Source organism: Tenrec ecaudatus, chromosome 5 (assembly GCF_050624435.1).
Source record: "Tenrec ecaudatus isolate mTenEca1 chromosome 5, mTenEca1.hap1, whole genome shotgun sequence".
Taxonomy (NCBI): domain Eukaryota; kingdom Metazoa; phylum Chordata; class Mammalia; order Afrosoricida; family Tenrecidae; genus Tenrec; species Tenrec ecaudatus.
This window is the reverse complement of record NC_134534.1, coordinates 181,118,498-181,133,715: the sequence shown is the minus strand read 5'-3', so window position 1 is coordinate 181,133,715 and position 15,218 is coordinate 181,118,498. Positions and strand designations below refer to the sequence as shown.

The window sequence follows — 15,218 nt, the reverse complement described above, 5'->3', positions numbered from 1 at the left end:
CTGTATAGGAATTTTCTCTTCCTACCCATCATTGCTTTTTTTGTGTTTACTGAATCTTTTTAAGTCTCTCCTTTACTTTGTGTGTAGACTTATTGATTTTCTTCATGGCTATCTTGGTACTTACTTTTACCCTCTTAAATTTGAAGCAGTCTGTGAAATCCTGAAACTGTGTTGCCTTCTTCATATGAAAGTTCTAAGGACTCATTTAGAACTTTTTCTTGTAAGGTGGGTCTAACTTTTACCCAAAACCTCAATTTTTGCTTATCTGGAAATGCTGTGCCATCTTTTCTATGGATAAATTTGCTTTATATCTAATTCTCAGAAATCCCTTTTCTTCCAAGAGTTTATACTGGCTATTCCATCGCCTTTTGGGCTGCATGGCTTCTGATAAAAAATCTATGCTTAGTCTGGTTGATGCTCCTTTGTATGTGATACCTTGCTTTCCCCAAGATTGTTGCTTTTAACTTTTTGAATCCTGCCAGTGTCTTCCCTTGTGTGTGTGTGTGGGTGTGTGTGTATATATATATATATGCAAAACTCTCTCACATTTTATCTGATTGTTCTACAGACAAATTTGTATCAAGGTGTGGTAGTTACATAATCTGATGTCAACTTGTGAAGGGCTGGAGTCTAGCCTGTCAATCAGCTCGCTGCTTGATGACTTCATTTGAAGACACTAAGGGGATAGATAAGTAGCTCGCTAGGCCAGGTACACTCACTCCCTGAGAGACATTCCTGTTGAGAAGCCACATGGAGCTATGCTGATGGCAGTCAGAATCTAGGAGCTGGAGAAGCCACGTGGAGACCCACGGCAGCTCTGAGATATTCCCACTGCCACTGGATCCACAAGACTTTCTACCCACTGGCCTGTGATCTTCCTGCATTCAGAGTCATTGCATGCGTTATGTGAGTCTGAAGAGGAATTTATAGATTTAAATCAGACATATGGGCTAATATCAGACTTATGATCTGTACTGGACTGGGATATTTTCTTGATGTACAATGACTGTTTATATAAAGCTCTTCCCTAGACACACACGAGTGTCTATGAATTGGTTTGTCTTGTCTACCCAAACCCCCAAGGTTTTTGTCCTCCATGTCACTGATTCTTCCATTTATTAAATTCTAGTGCCCTTCCATTGCTATTTCTAGTTCTGATATTCCATTATTAATCTCCTGAATTTCTAATTGTTTAGTCAGGTTTCTAGTTTTTCATTTGATCCAGCATTTTTCTCTCATATTGTCCTCATGGAGGTTTTCTCCCCATCCTCCGCCACCATTTTTTCCCCTTAACCTGCTCAAATAATCTTATCCTTCATATGATCTGCCATTGTCTGCTTTCTCTGAGGGATTATCTCTTTCAATATTCATTGCTTATTTGTATGTTTCTTTTGTCCAGTTTGTTTTGTTTCGATGTAACTGGGCAAGTCTGATGGGTAGGATTCACGGTTTGCTTGTTTGGTAGGTTTACTACTGGATAAGAAGGGTAGAGCCTGAGGGGCTTGGGTGGGCATGTGTTGTCACCATGAACCAATCCAGTGACACAGGAGCACATGCTACTCCTCGCTGTGTGAGTGGGGACATGGTGGGCAGAAGGGCACGTGCCCCTAAGCAGTGGCCATCTGTCTGCAGCCTGGGATCACAGGGGGATAGGGTAGTGGGTAGTTCATCGTTGTTGTTTTTTATAATAGCTCATGCTCTTTTCTTTCATAAAATCTTCCCCCCCAACCCCCGGAATATATTCTAAATTAATATTACATCCTTTTCAGAAAAAGCACATGGCTACCTCGAGTACTTTGTCCTTCCTTTGTACCAAGGCTGGACTCGAGTTAGTTTTTTGGGACAGAAAAAAGATTTCCCGTAAGGATGACAATGATGAGTCCTGATGGGGCAATGTGAAGAGCTGGTAGTTCAAAGTCCCCTGCTGCTTCTCAGCAGAAACGCTCTGCAATCTGTTCACATTCAGATGACAACCCAGACAGCCTTCAGGGGAAGATCACACGAGGGCACGCTGAGGCATCAGGAGAACAAAACTAATGAGAGCAGAGAGTTCAAAATCAAAGTGTAAATATACAGAGACATAGATTTTTCAAGGTATCATTTCAGGATAAAAACTATTTTCTTCTAAGGACAATACGGGCATTGCTGACATTTTTTAAAATTTTATTTAGTTATTTTCAGATTTTATTGCACTTGTTGGTGTAGTCCTTGCTCCTTTTCTGCCTTTTCCTGTTGTTGTTGCTTTTCATTTCTGGAAATATCACAGTTGAGTCTGTGACTAAGGGTGGATATTTTTATTTGTTTGTTTTCCTGCTCGGTGTTAAGCAAATCTTTTCCATATAAAGACTAGAGTGTCTTCAGCTTTGTATCTCCAGAAACATCCCTTTTCTTGACTTTCTTGGTTGGCTGTTGCTTTTTGTTACTTGGTTTTGTTCTTTTGTGTTTTCCCGTCCCATTGTCCTGTTCCTTTATGGGTTTAAGTTAGGACTTGGTCTTCTAGCAGGATGAAGTCCTGCCACCGTCTCTTCTATCACATTCAGTACTTGTGCCAAATATAATTTTGTTTTTCAAGACTTCTTTCTTAATCTGTGATTTTTATTTTTTAATAACAGCCTATTTGGACAAAGAGTACCCCTTGTCTCTCCTGAAAATATTAATTTTTAAAATGTTAGTGTTACCTTCTGCTTCTTATAATATCCATTTCCTCTAATACTAGTTGCCACAGTTATTCATCTTGGCTTGTCTCTTTAATACCTTGTTGTTGTTGTTGTTGTTGTTGTTGTTGTTGTTGTTGTTAGGGGCCATTGAGTCAGTCCAGCTCATGGCAGCCTTATTGTGCACAACTGAACAAAACTCTGCCCAGTCCTGAGCCATCCTCACAATTGCTCTTCGTGCTTGTGCCCAAGATTGCAGCCCCTCATAGAGAGCCTTCCTCTTTGTCTCTGCCCCTCTCCTTGACCAGGAATGATGTCCCTTTCCAAGGACTGGTCTGTCCTGAAACACGTCCGGAGTAGGTGAGACGCAGCCTCAGCATCTTCATTTCTCAAGAGCATTCTGTCCATACTTCTTCCGAAGCAGATTTGTTGGTTCTTTGGGCCCTCTGTGGTACCTTCAATATGTTCACCAGCGCCATGAGTCTTCTGGCCATCCTTAGCCGTTCATTTTTGTAAATGAAGGGCTGGCAAGACTAGCTCAGGGAACCAAAGGGGTCAGCTTTCCAGGACGTGTAGCAAACAGGCTTCTTCCTGCTCGCTAAAGAATATTGTTTAAATTTTGGATATCTTTCATTTCTTTGAACTTGCATATCACTGTAACCAGATTGTATGTTTATTTCTTCCACCTTCCCTTTTCAGCTCAATATGCCGGTGTTGCCCTGGTGAACAAATATACCACGATTCTGTGGTCCATTTTTCCACAGAATGATAATTGATTTGTGCTGTTCTTTTTTCCCCCTGTTACAAAGACTAGTTCGATTAGCAGGTTGATATTAGGTCTGCTCTATGCCTACTATGCTTCACAGTGCACTTTTTACAAAAGGTGAACTCTAGTCAGACATTCAGAGTGATATTTAAATTTACTGAAGACGGTATCTAAATTTATTACAGAAGCAAATCCCTTAGATAAAAATATCAACAAAGAGAAGGGTCTCCACCAACAAAAACCTTAAAGGAAAATATCTAAACCTACATCAAGATTTTAAGTAAATATAATAAAAACAGGATTTTAAAAAGATCTTTGTAGAAATGCAACATTGACAAATGAAGAGCTGAAACCAAAAACATCTCTGTATGCATCTCACTCGTCAAATCTTCATTGGCAGATAAGAAAACTGGGTCTGGGTAAAAGTAAGTGGCTTCCTCGAGGTAAGAAAGAGCTTGCTAACCTGGTCATACAATGGTTAAGTGCTTAGCAACTAACTGAAAGGTCGATGGTTCAAATACACGAGTTGCTCAACAGGCGAAAGAGCTATAGTCTTGGAAACCTTATGGGGCACTACTCTGCACTATGGGGCTGCTAGGAGTTCAAATCCCCTCCACTGCCACCACTGTCCCTCCAGGCTATAAACAGGATGTCATTGTCGGTCATTGTCAGACATGCTAGTAGGCTCTGTAAGTAGTAGGTAAACGTAGACCAGTTTTTCGATCACTCAACAGGTATGAACAGCTAACTTTCCTCTGATTTGCCTGGGGCACCTGTTTCCATTGCACCTGCCAGGTGGAACATGGAAGGCACGTCTACCCTAGACTGCTTTCGCTTGGAATTTTAAAGCTGATCAGGAAAAGGCATGGCTCTGAAATTATTTGGGCATGAAAAACGATCAACGCTATTTTCCACAAGATGCATCTGAACAAAAATAAGCCCAAAGGCACTAGTAAGCCCTAGTGACACCAGAGGAAGGCCTGGGAGGTGGGGGGTGGGGTGGGGGTGGCTGGCGCAAATGGTTAATGCCTGTCTGCTCATCAAATGGCTGGGGGGCAGAGTGCACTCGGCACTGCCTTGGCTGATGATGCTCTTCTGAAAGATCAGAGCCTTGGAAACCCTCGCCCAGGCCTGCTCTTTGCACATGGCGCCGTGTGGAGTCAAAATCCACTCGACGCTGCAACGGGTAGTTGGAGCGCTGTTATTCAATCACTAGAAGTCCCCGGATGAAAGTACAGTCGCTTCTTACCTTAGCGTTTTCAATGCAGGGGCAGAGGGCCCACGCTGCGCTGGCCTTCACGTCGGGGTGGGGGTTTTTCAGCAGAGACCACAACAGTCGAACCCCATCTAAGCGGTCAATTATCCTATTTGAAAACAGAATGACACAAAGTGCATGAGATACGTTAAGTTCTGATTAGCAGGTGGAATGAAAAATTAGATATCCTTCCCTGGTACACGAGGGGAATTATTCCCTCCTTTTGCCGTTTCTCTGGTGTTCCTCGCAGAACTTTAAGAACAGCTTGGATGGCTGTAACCTGCTGTGGGCCAGTTACTCTTTGAGTCCCGTTTTAAATGTTTGACACGGCAAAAAGGCTGCACGATCATTTCGAGAAATGCAAACTTAAAATCAAGCCATGTCATTTTTTTTGCTTTAATTAGCTGGACACAAACTATTACCTCAATTCAAAAAGACTGGCCCCTTTCATGTTGTAGCAGCTAAAAACATTCCAAAACAAATATTTATATTTATGCCTCAAAACTGTGCAGTTACCTTTTTTATTTGGTCTAGGTTTACTTTCCACACTGTACTGTGTGACACATTTGAAGCCCCTTCTGTCTTAATTGGGCATTAGGAATTAAAATCATTACCCCACAGTCCATCCTTTGTGGGGCACGAATAACACATAACTTGTTTCCCATGTGCTCCCTGACGAGCAAGACTAACATTGCACACTGGGTTATAATCACTTAAACATACTGTAATCAAAATATCTTCGTGACTAGCTGAGAAATGAATTATCATCAGAGTCATCTCTCCACCATCTGTCTTCTGTTTATATATCAATCAGTCCAGGGAGCATAACCTCACATTAAGGTCCACCAAGTCCTTTCAGTGCAAAGGAAGGCCAAGCAAAACTTAATGCCCTTTACAAACATGGCTTTGTTCAAAGAGAGACTTTGTTCAGAGAGATGAAAAAAGGTAAATAGCATCAAAAATGCCTCTGGTTTTTCATCTCAAGTTGAATTAAACACATGGAGTATTTAGCCAGAACTGCTATTAGCTTTAGATGCCATTCAAATTCCTTCTTGAAAATTGATGTAAAAACATCCACATTTCTTGATTATCTGAGATGAGTTTCCCAGAAAGAGAGAGATGGCTAGTTCCAAAGACTTCCAGAGGAAGACCAGTTTTGCATAACCGTATCAGGCGAAGATGCAAACAACCCGCAATAGACATAAACGGTCTCTCAGGAGGCACTTTTTAAGAGCTCATTGAGAACGCATTTTAGCTTGAAGTTTAACTACACATTTTTTCCTACCTTGAAACATTTTCTGCCATGTAATGTGAAGACAAAAAATTCTCTTTCTCAAAGATGAAAACTCAGCTTATAAGAAAAAAATATATTGAGCATTGCACAACGAAGAACTTGCTTTAAAGATTTAAGTGTGAAATGCTCAGTCTTACATATACCACCGAAAATACAGCTAGTACTCTCGTATGGTTCTCTTTGTGTTTTTTATATTTCCTAAGTCAAGTTCACAATGAAGGACAGTGATGGACAGTCTGTCCTACCCACTTGCAATGTTAACCATATCATTCACATGAGTAATATTTAACGATGCACTGTTGGACATAATTCTTCATTAGACAAGAAGTAACTCAGATGACACACATTTTCTCATTAATGACGACAACAACAACAGAAGGCTCACTCAATTCTGGAACCTCCCCATAAACTTCCACAATGAACTGAAAAATCACTGTCTGTATTGTAAAAATAGATCGGTTTGGCCTCCACACGCATCCCAAGCCCTTGGCGATTCATCAGCTGTTTAGTTGTAACAATGATATTTTAATCATGAATATTTTAGAAGACTCAGCATAGTACAGAGTAATAACCTTATATTAGGAAAAGGTCATTTAAGAACAGTTTATGGCAAAGACTAACAACATCAGAGGTAGCACCAGGAAACATCAATCAGCAAACTGAACCATGTCCCTTCCACCCTTCCTTTGTCCCATCTCAAATACTCAACTGCCTCCGAGTCCGTGCCGACTCATGGAAATCCTGCTGGACAAGGTCAAAAGGCTCCTGTGAGTTTCTGAGACTGTAATTCTCTACGGGGGTACAATGCCCCGCCTTTCTCCCTAGGGGAGGCTGGTGGTTTTGAACTGCTGACCTTGCCGTTGGAAGCCCAACGTGTAAAGACTACACCCCCAGGGCTCCTTATCCTCTATCAAATCAATCACTGCTGAGTTGACAACTCAAGTATCTGTCTCTGCTTCTTTCCCCCTCCCCACCAACACTCAAATCCTTGACTCCTTCCCTCCGGCTGCATGGGCCATGCAGCCTGCCAAAAGGACAAACACGCGCATCTTAGAAACAATCAGGGAGGCTTTGAGCCGATTCATTCCGTTCCAATCACCTGTTGACACATTATATTTACACCCCAGATGTACGGAATTAGAATCCACAAGATTCCCAATTGATTGTTATGCATCATTAAGACTCACCTGCCTATCTATAAATCATGAGGCTAGAGCAGGCCCAGGCAATGTCTTGTCAGCTGTACATAAGGTCACCGTGTCTCAGAGGCGGCTGGTTCACAACAAAGTGCCAGCAGCTTGGTAACAGTTGCATTACTTGGTTTTGTGCCTTCAGTTTGTTTTTTTTCTGTTCCAATCTATCTTACAAAGTGTGGTGAGATTGATCTAGAGCTTTCTGCAGTAGTTCCTTCAGAGTAGGGCCTCAGAGATAGTCATCTGGCCATTGGAACGCCCAGTACATCCAGTCAACACGCATTGAATGATTCATAGCCCAATGTCCCTCCCATGGGGGAAGTCTACCATTGCTTACATGACATGATATTAAAAGGTCGATTCCTGAGCATGGTATTTGGAATATCTTGTGAGCTGAGTTAACAGTACAGATTCACTATATTCATGCATTTGCTCATGAAACACTGCTTGATCACCTATTAAGCTCTGAGTGCCAGAAATATCCTGTGTTAGGCAAACAGCTAACTGATCCACACAGCAGTACAGAGGGTTCCGTTCAACTCACTTCCGTGGACAGTTAATATACTGGAAGTCCTTCAGCTCATATGGGCTTCCGGGTCCAAGGTCAAGGAAGCAGACAGCAGGGTCCTCCCTGAGGCACGGCAAGCAGACTCTGCCCACAGGCAGCAGGGTAGGTCACGAACAGTCAGTAGCTCTGTAGCTTAGCGAAGCTGGGATATCGAACACAAGCAAGGTAAGGCGACTGGAGCCACCAGCCTCCAGTTCCAGCGGTATGTGCAGCAGCAGCGTGGCAAAGCAGGTCTGGAAGGAGCCTCGCTCTCTAACAACACGTTCCGAGGGCCGGCCTGGTCCACAGGTAGTGTAGCTCACGGGTTGAAGCAGAGGGCTGGCGAAAGCAGCAGCACATACTGCTCCAGCACGCTCCCATCATCAGAGAGCCAGAGAGAGGGGGCCGGGCTTTGCAGGGTCATTTATCTCTTTGCCTTCCAATCAAACTGAGACCTGATTAATCCCACATGTCCCTATTGGCCAGCTTGGCACAATAAACCTACCGATCACAAACCCAAACCAAGACAACACAGTCAAGTATGAGAGATAAATAAGACCAGAAATGAGCACCACCACACACCCCCCCGCCCCGCTATGGAGTCCATGCTGACTCATGGAGACCCTACAGGGCAAAGCAGAACTGTCCCAGAGGGTTTCCAAGGCTGTGTTCTGCAGACCTGCTACATCATTTCCCCCACAGACGGGCTGTTGGATTCAAACTGCTGACCTTTCTGTTGGCAACCAAGTATCTATTCATGTGCAACTGTGGCTCCTTTGAGGAGCTAAGGAGACTGCTTCACTCTATCACCTTAAATACTGCACTAGATCTGTGCACGGGTTTTATGTGAACGCGGCAGAGAGACATGAGTTTACTCATCACACCATCCACTTCCTCCTTCAGCCTTTGTCGGTGACGTCCCTTTTATTATGATTATAATTCATCATTTAAGGCCTACAACACATCTCTTGCACCAATCCGCTGGTTTCTCCTTTGCTTAAGCCTGCTCTGCATTTTGCTCTCCCCCCCCCCCCCTGCTCCTGACCCTCCTAACACACTGCCTTGTGGCCCCGTCTTCTGTCTGTCTCACAGTGACTACGTGTTGCCTCAGCGGCAGCAATCAGATGTGGCTCGACATGCTTAGGGCCCACTCATAGCGCCTACGCATGTGGGGTAAATGGATCTGAAACAGGACCGCCTTTGCCATCTCCTTTTTCCATTCATCCAAAACCTTTCGCCGACACAAATCTTCATGTGTTTGCAAAGTGGGGTTTGCATTTGCAGCCATCTCAGAGCCCGTTTCCCAGAACTTCTCCAATACTTGACTGTTTCTTTCATCTACAGGGTGGATTGATAGTCAGAGAACGGGCCACTCAATGGGCTCCAAGCCAATATAACCTTAAATATGCCGGAATGAAATATTGCATTAGCCTAAGTCATCCTCCTCACAATGGCCAGTAGCAGTGGGCCCACGGCTAAAGCTATTGTGTCAAATCATCCCTCCGAGGGTATCTCTCCTCTCTCCTCTCTCTTCTCTCTTCTCTCTCTCTCTCTCTCTGAGGGTCCATTGGTTGCTTCAGCAAACATGACGCCCTCTTTCTGCCATGGGACCGTCCCGGTGATGTGCCCAGAGCAAGCTAACTGGACAGTGTTCTCCCGTGAGCCATAAGGTGTTTGTATTGGGGGAATATTCGGAAGTAGACCACTCTTTCTAGAATGTCTCAGTGTGGAAGCTCTAATAATGAAGGTTATCCACCACTGCTGATTCTGGAATACTGGTGACATAGCTTCCAGGATCACAGTAACACACAAGCCAGCAGAGTGTGATACATTGACAGACAGATGGGAGGACAGACTGATGCCACACTTACTGCCATCAAGTTGGTTCTGACTCATAGCAACCACATGGGACAGAGCAAGCTATCTCTTTAGGTTTCTGAGGATGTAGATCTTTGTTGCTCTGTTGTCAGTGCCACTGAGTCAGTTCTGGCTCACGGCGACTGTGTGCAGCAGAATGAAACCCTGCCAGCCTGAGCCATTCTCATCAGTGCTCTTACCTTTGAGCCCATCGATGCCGCCTCTGTGTCAACCCATCTCACTGAAGACCTTCCTCTTTCTTGCCCCCCACCCCCTCCTTTCCCCAGCATGACGTCCTTCTCCAGGGACTGGTCTCTCCTGACAGCACGTCCAAAGTGTGTGAGACGAAGTCTCGCCATCTTTGCCTCTAAGGAGCATTCTGGCCAAGACAGATTGGTTTGTCTTCCTGCAGTCCATGGTTCTTTCAATATTCTTTGCTAGCACCATAATTCAAATGCACAGATTCTTCTTTGGTCTTCCTTACTCATTGTCCAGCTTTTCATGTAGAAGAGCCTATTGGAAAGGCTATGGCTTGGATCAGGGTTACAGGAAGAGAAAACCTCATCTTCCTCCCTTCCCGTTCATCATAACCACCCTATAACGGGTCTCCCAACTATAAATCCTTACAGCAGCAGGCAGCCTCATCTTTCTCCTGAGGAGCAGCTGGTGGGCTTGAACTGTCAACATCTTAGTTAGCAGACCAATACCTCACCCACTGCACCAGCTCCTTAGGCCAGTGGTTCAGCGACCCCTCTGGGGGTTGAACGACCCTTTCACAGGGATCACCTAATTAATAACAATAGCAAAATGACAGTGATGAAGCAGCAACAAAAGTAATTTTATGGTTGGGGGGGGGTGTCACCACCACATGAGGAACGGTATGAAAGTGTCACAGCATGAGGAAGTTTGAGAACCCATGCCTTAGGCTGTACTTATAGAGGGATCAGGTCAGACGCTTCCCATGATCCTTTTGGGTTCAGGTGTTTAATTGATTAGCATCTGTCTCCAGCAAGCATCATGTTAGCACTTCCTGAGTTTATCACTATAGAATTGTACAGGACTACTTCGAAATTATAAAAACACTGAACAATTTTTCTTTAAATCTTTTATCAGAAGGAAAAAAAAACATTCTGTCTGCTTAGCAGGATCATAGATCCAGAAGAGAGAGAGGGTGGAAAAAAAGAGTATATTTTTGTATTTTAAGAAAGTACATGAGATGCAGCTCCCTATTATGTTTCTTGGTCTCTTGTGTTACATTCACATTTGCCAGGACTGTTTAGCAGGGACTGGCTCTCTTGCCCGCTACATCCGCATTGTGGGCATGGCTGGGATGACTGCGTTTCTTCCTGGCAATGTCAGGACACGCATCTTGGAACCACGGTGTTGCGTGTTTCTACATAGTTGCTGAAAATGGGGCTGATACATCGTATTCAATGTCAGTGTCTCAAGTTCAATGTGGGCTAACGGTAAAGAACATGGTATTCTCACACAGCACTGAAAGATGTGAGGGGCAACCTGGAAACTGTTCAGCTGAATGACAAGGCCGTGGAGACAGGTGCCCGCCCGAGCGCCAGCAGTAAAGGATAAACCCTGGCAACGGGTAGGATGGGGTCGGCTGCTGGGGGAAGAGGCCCGCGATGAGAAAAAATTTACTTGGGGAAAAAATATTCCTCCAAAAGTTTTATTTAGGAATATCCTAGATATTCCATATCAATCCCTCTTCCCCTCAAAAAGGGAACAAAGAAAGGTTTGCTGTGCATATTTTTAAAGAACAGCCACGCGAGGCCGTGGGAAACCACTTGAGAGCAAACATGTGCGTCGACAGTCGAGGCAGGAAAGCCCACTATTGCCAGAGGCCGTTGGCCAATTAGAGGAGGATGGGTTAGCTCTGTGGTGCGGATGAGCCCTACAGTTGGAGTCCTTAGGGGCTATGCTCAACTGCAACCAAGAAGCACCCCAGAAGAAAAGCCTGGTTACCCGATTAAAAAAAAAACAAAACCAGCCATCAAGAGCCTATGAAGCCACGTTCCACTCCATCGCACATGGTGCTGCCGAGTCCGAGCTGACTTGGTGGCAACTGCTTTTTTTTAAAGCAATATGATTATAAAGATTCTATCAACTTCTTCTTGGGGGTGGGTGGCTATCCCTTTACAATGCAATCATTAGTTCAGCATGCACCGAGTGCAAAGTCTCTGGGTGACACAAAAGGTGTGTGCTCCACTACTGGGGCCCTGGTGGGGTAGTGGTTACGTTTTTGGCTGCTAACCCCAAGACCAGCTGTTAAAACCCAGCAGCAACTCCGCTGGGGAAAGACCCTTCTCTACAGAGCTGCCGTCTTGGAAGCCCACAGGGACAATTCTACCCTGTCCTCTAGTTGCTTTGAATCGGCATTGACTCGGTGGCAGTGCGTTTGTTTTTGTTTGTTTGTTTGTTTTTCAGTTTTACTAACCAAAAGGCTGGAGGTTTAAACCCACCGGGCAGCGCATGCAAAGAAAGCCCTGACAATTTGCTTCCGTTAGGGTTACAGCCACGGACAGCGCACCGAGCGCCTGCGCTGATGTAGAGAACTGACCGCTCTCGGCGGACAGCCAATGGAAGGTACTGGCCACAGCATCCACCAAGTGTTAGTGCCATCTCTCACAGTATACCTACTCCCACGCTTCTTAGGACAGGAAGGGAAGCAAAGTTAAGTGGCCAAGTGCATTTATTATAACCACTAGCAGAACAAAATGACGTGGATGAGCCCCATGCGACCAGTTGACAGAGGGTTTGCAAAGCATGCTAATTCTGGTCACCAGCCCCATTACAAGACAACCATTCAGCAACCCCTTTTGGAGGTCAAGGAAAAGGGGGAAAATGATCTGACATCATTCTAGAAAACCCAAAATATTCCCCAGGCAAAGCCATTGCTGTCAACTCGACTCCACTCCTAGTGACCTGTGTTCAGTTGGGTTCTTCTCTGGAGAATCAAAACCAGTAGTGTTTGTATGTATGTGTATCCAGACCAAGGTTTCTATCCAGAAATGGCTCGCATGGTTGTAGTTGTGGGTACGACTAGTCTGGTTCTGATCTGTGGATCCGATGTGAGCTACAGGCTTTTCCTGGTTCATGCCATGGCAGGAGGCAGGGTGATGAAGCAGGAAGGCCACAGGCTGGTGGATACCGATCCGAATGAATCCAAGAATCAGCTGAATGTATCTGAGGTCCACAGTCCCAGATGCCTTCTGGGATCAGCAGGTAACATAGTAGGAGGCCAACGAACCAGATGCAGGATCCAGATTCAGTAGAAGTGAGCTGGCTTCCACCACTGTCAATCTTGATGGAGAGTAGGCCACACCTGGAATGAACCCTCCCTCAGTGGAATCAGACTGTGGCCAGATTGATGAGGTGGTATGCTCCCCCACTGCTCCCCCAGCTGTCTGGCTGCTTCACAGATCTCATCATGGAGTGGACCACACGATGCTTGGTCATATCATGAGAGAATCCTGGTCCAACTAAGTTGACATGAAACCTAATGTGTCAGTCTGGGTAGACTAGAGAATCAAATCTAGGGAGACCCCTATGCGTATAAAAAAGAGCCTTATATAAAAGAGCAATTGAATACTGAGAAAAACATCCCAGCCCAGTCCAGATCAAGTCCGATATTAGCCCATATGTCCAATACCAGTCTATAAAGTCCTCTTCAGACTCACAAAACACATGCAGTGACGCCGAATGCAGGATGAACACAGGCCAGAGGGTGGGAAGTCTTGTGGCTCCAGTGGCGTGTAAGCATCTCGGTGCTGGCATGGGTCTCCATGTGGCGCCTCAGCCCCAGGGCTCTGGCTGCATCAGCACAGCTCCACAAGGCTCACCGCCATTGTTGTTGTCATCATCGTTGTCGTCCTCACCAGTAATGTCTCTCAGGGAGTGAGCGTGGGTCCCACCTCCAGCGAGCTATTTATCTCCTTACTGCCTCCAAAAGAAGTCATCAAGCCGCGACCTGATTGACAGGCTAGACTCCACCTCTCCACTCTTGAAGTCTCAAATTGACAACAGATTATGTAACTACCACACCTAACCATCATCACAAGACCCCATAGTGAAATAAGCACCATCCCCAAATAAACATGAATAATTATTAGAAGATAAAATCGCATTGTTTATCGCCGTGCACATGTGGATACTTGAAAGAAGCGGAGCCGGAGTATTCCTTGGAAGAGAGGACAGTGAGGATGTGCTACTAGAGACCGGTCCCTGGAGAAGGCGCAAGCTTGGTAAACACAGTCGCATCGAGAAAACAGGAAGCCCTCAGGGAGATGGACTGAGCCAGTGGCGCCAACAGAGGGCAGCGATATCGCGACTGTGAGGATGGCCAGCGCGGGCAGTGCTGTGCTCGGTTGTGCACAGGCTCGAAATGAACAGGAAGGGGCTCAACAGCACCGAACAACCATGACAAGCCTAGTAACTGCTCAGGAGGACATCTAAGGGAAATAAGAAATGATAAAGAAAGGCTCTCTTTCGAAATTGCCCCAAACTTTCCTGTGCATCATCTCTGTGGCCATTTATGTAAAGAATGCGTTTGTTTCCAAGCAAACGTGAGCATACTCACTTTCCCTAGCCCACCCCGCTCCACATCACGGGATCATCTATGTTGGTTGCTGCATCATCTGTCTTACCATTCAATCTTATATAACATAATGGCTTCACACAGCCAACAACGACGGGGCTGGCAAAGAACCAGGCAGTGTCAGTGTTCCGTCCTATAGTACACAGGGTTGATGCGAACAGGACCCCACTCAGCAGCAACTCGTAACAGCAATAGTACTAATAATCTATAGTCATTGTCATTTATATACATGTACTCCAACATTACATGTACCATGTTAATAAATCGGTGCCCCAACATTGTTCATGCTCTCTCGAACTTGACCTAACAATAGATTTCTAACAACTCTTACTATGATTGCTTATTAAAGCTTTTTAAAAGAGACAATCCTAAAAATGTATATAGAAATGTGAAAGATCTACAACAGCCCAGAACATACCCCGAAGTTGGAGGGCTTTCATTATTTGTTACTGAACTAAATTAATCAAGAGAGCATGGTAGTGGCATGAGGACAGACAAAGAGACATCAGAAACAGGAAGCCAGAGATAATCCTAAACAGTGGACTTTCCACCAAGGTAACAAGTGTGTCCAACAAATGTTACTGGGACAATTGATAATGAAAAAATTACCCTTTTCACTTTATATTTAAAAAATTAATCAAAGAAGTACATTCAACCTAAAATCCAAAATAAAATGAAAGAAATCTTCATGACATTGAAGTAGGGCACAAAAAATGCACTAAACATAAAAGAAAAATTGGTAAGTTGAACTTGATCAAAATAAGTTACTCAAAAGACAGCCTTGATGTTGGATGGGGATGGGGGAGGGTAGGGGTGGGAACCACAGCACATACAGCTCCCCCTGGATTTATATCCCAAATATGTACAGAACTTCCACAAACCAATGCAAAAGGCAAACAACCCAATTAAATATCAGCAAAAGACATAAACAGACCATAAAGGAATATATACTTGTGGCCAACAAACACATGAATAGCCCCTCAACATCAGTGGACATGAGAGAAATTAACACAATATCTATAATGATCGGCCGTTTTGCCCAA

General features: G+C 44.6%; 1 protein-coding gene across 1 annotated transcript in view; it reads right to left on the bottom strand.

Moving 5' to 3' along the window:
- The window catches only part of ODAD2 (outer dynein arm docking complex subunit 2), a 212,250-nt gene that overhangs the window by 89,822 nt on the left and 107,210 nt on the right, over positions 1-15,218 (bottom strand). Inside the window, exon 16 of the mRNA XM_075550914.1 lies at positions 4,670-4,784. Coding sequence (XP_075407029.1) covers positions 4,670-4,784 — 115 coding nt within the window. The remainder of the gene's footprint in view (positions 1-4,669; positions 4,785-15,218) is intronic.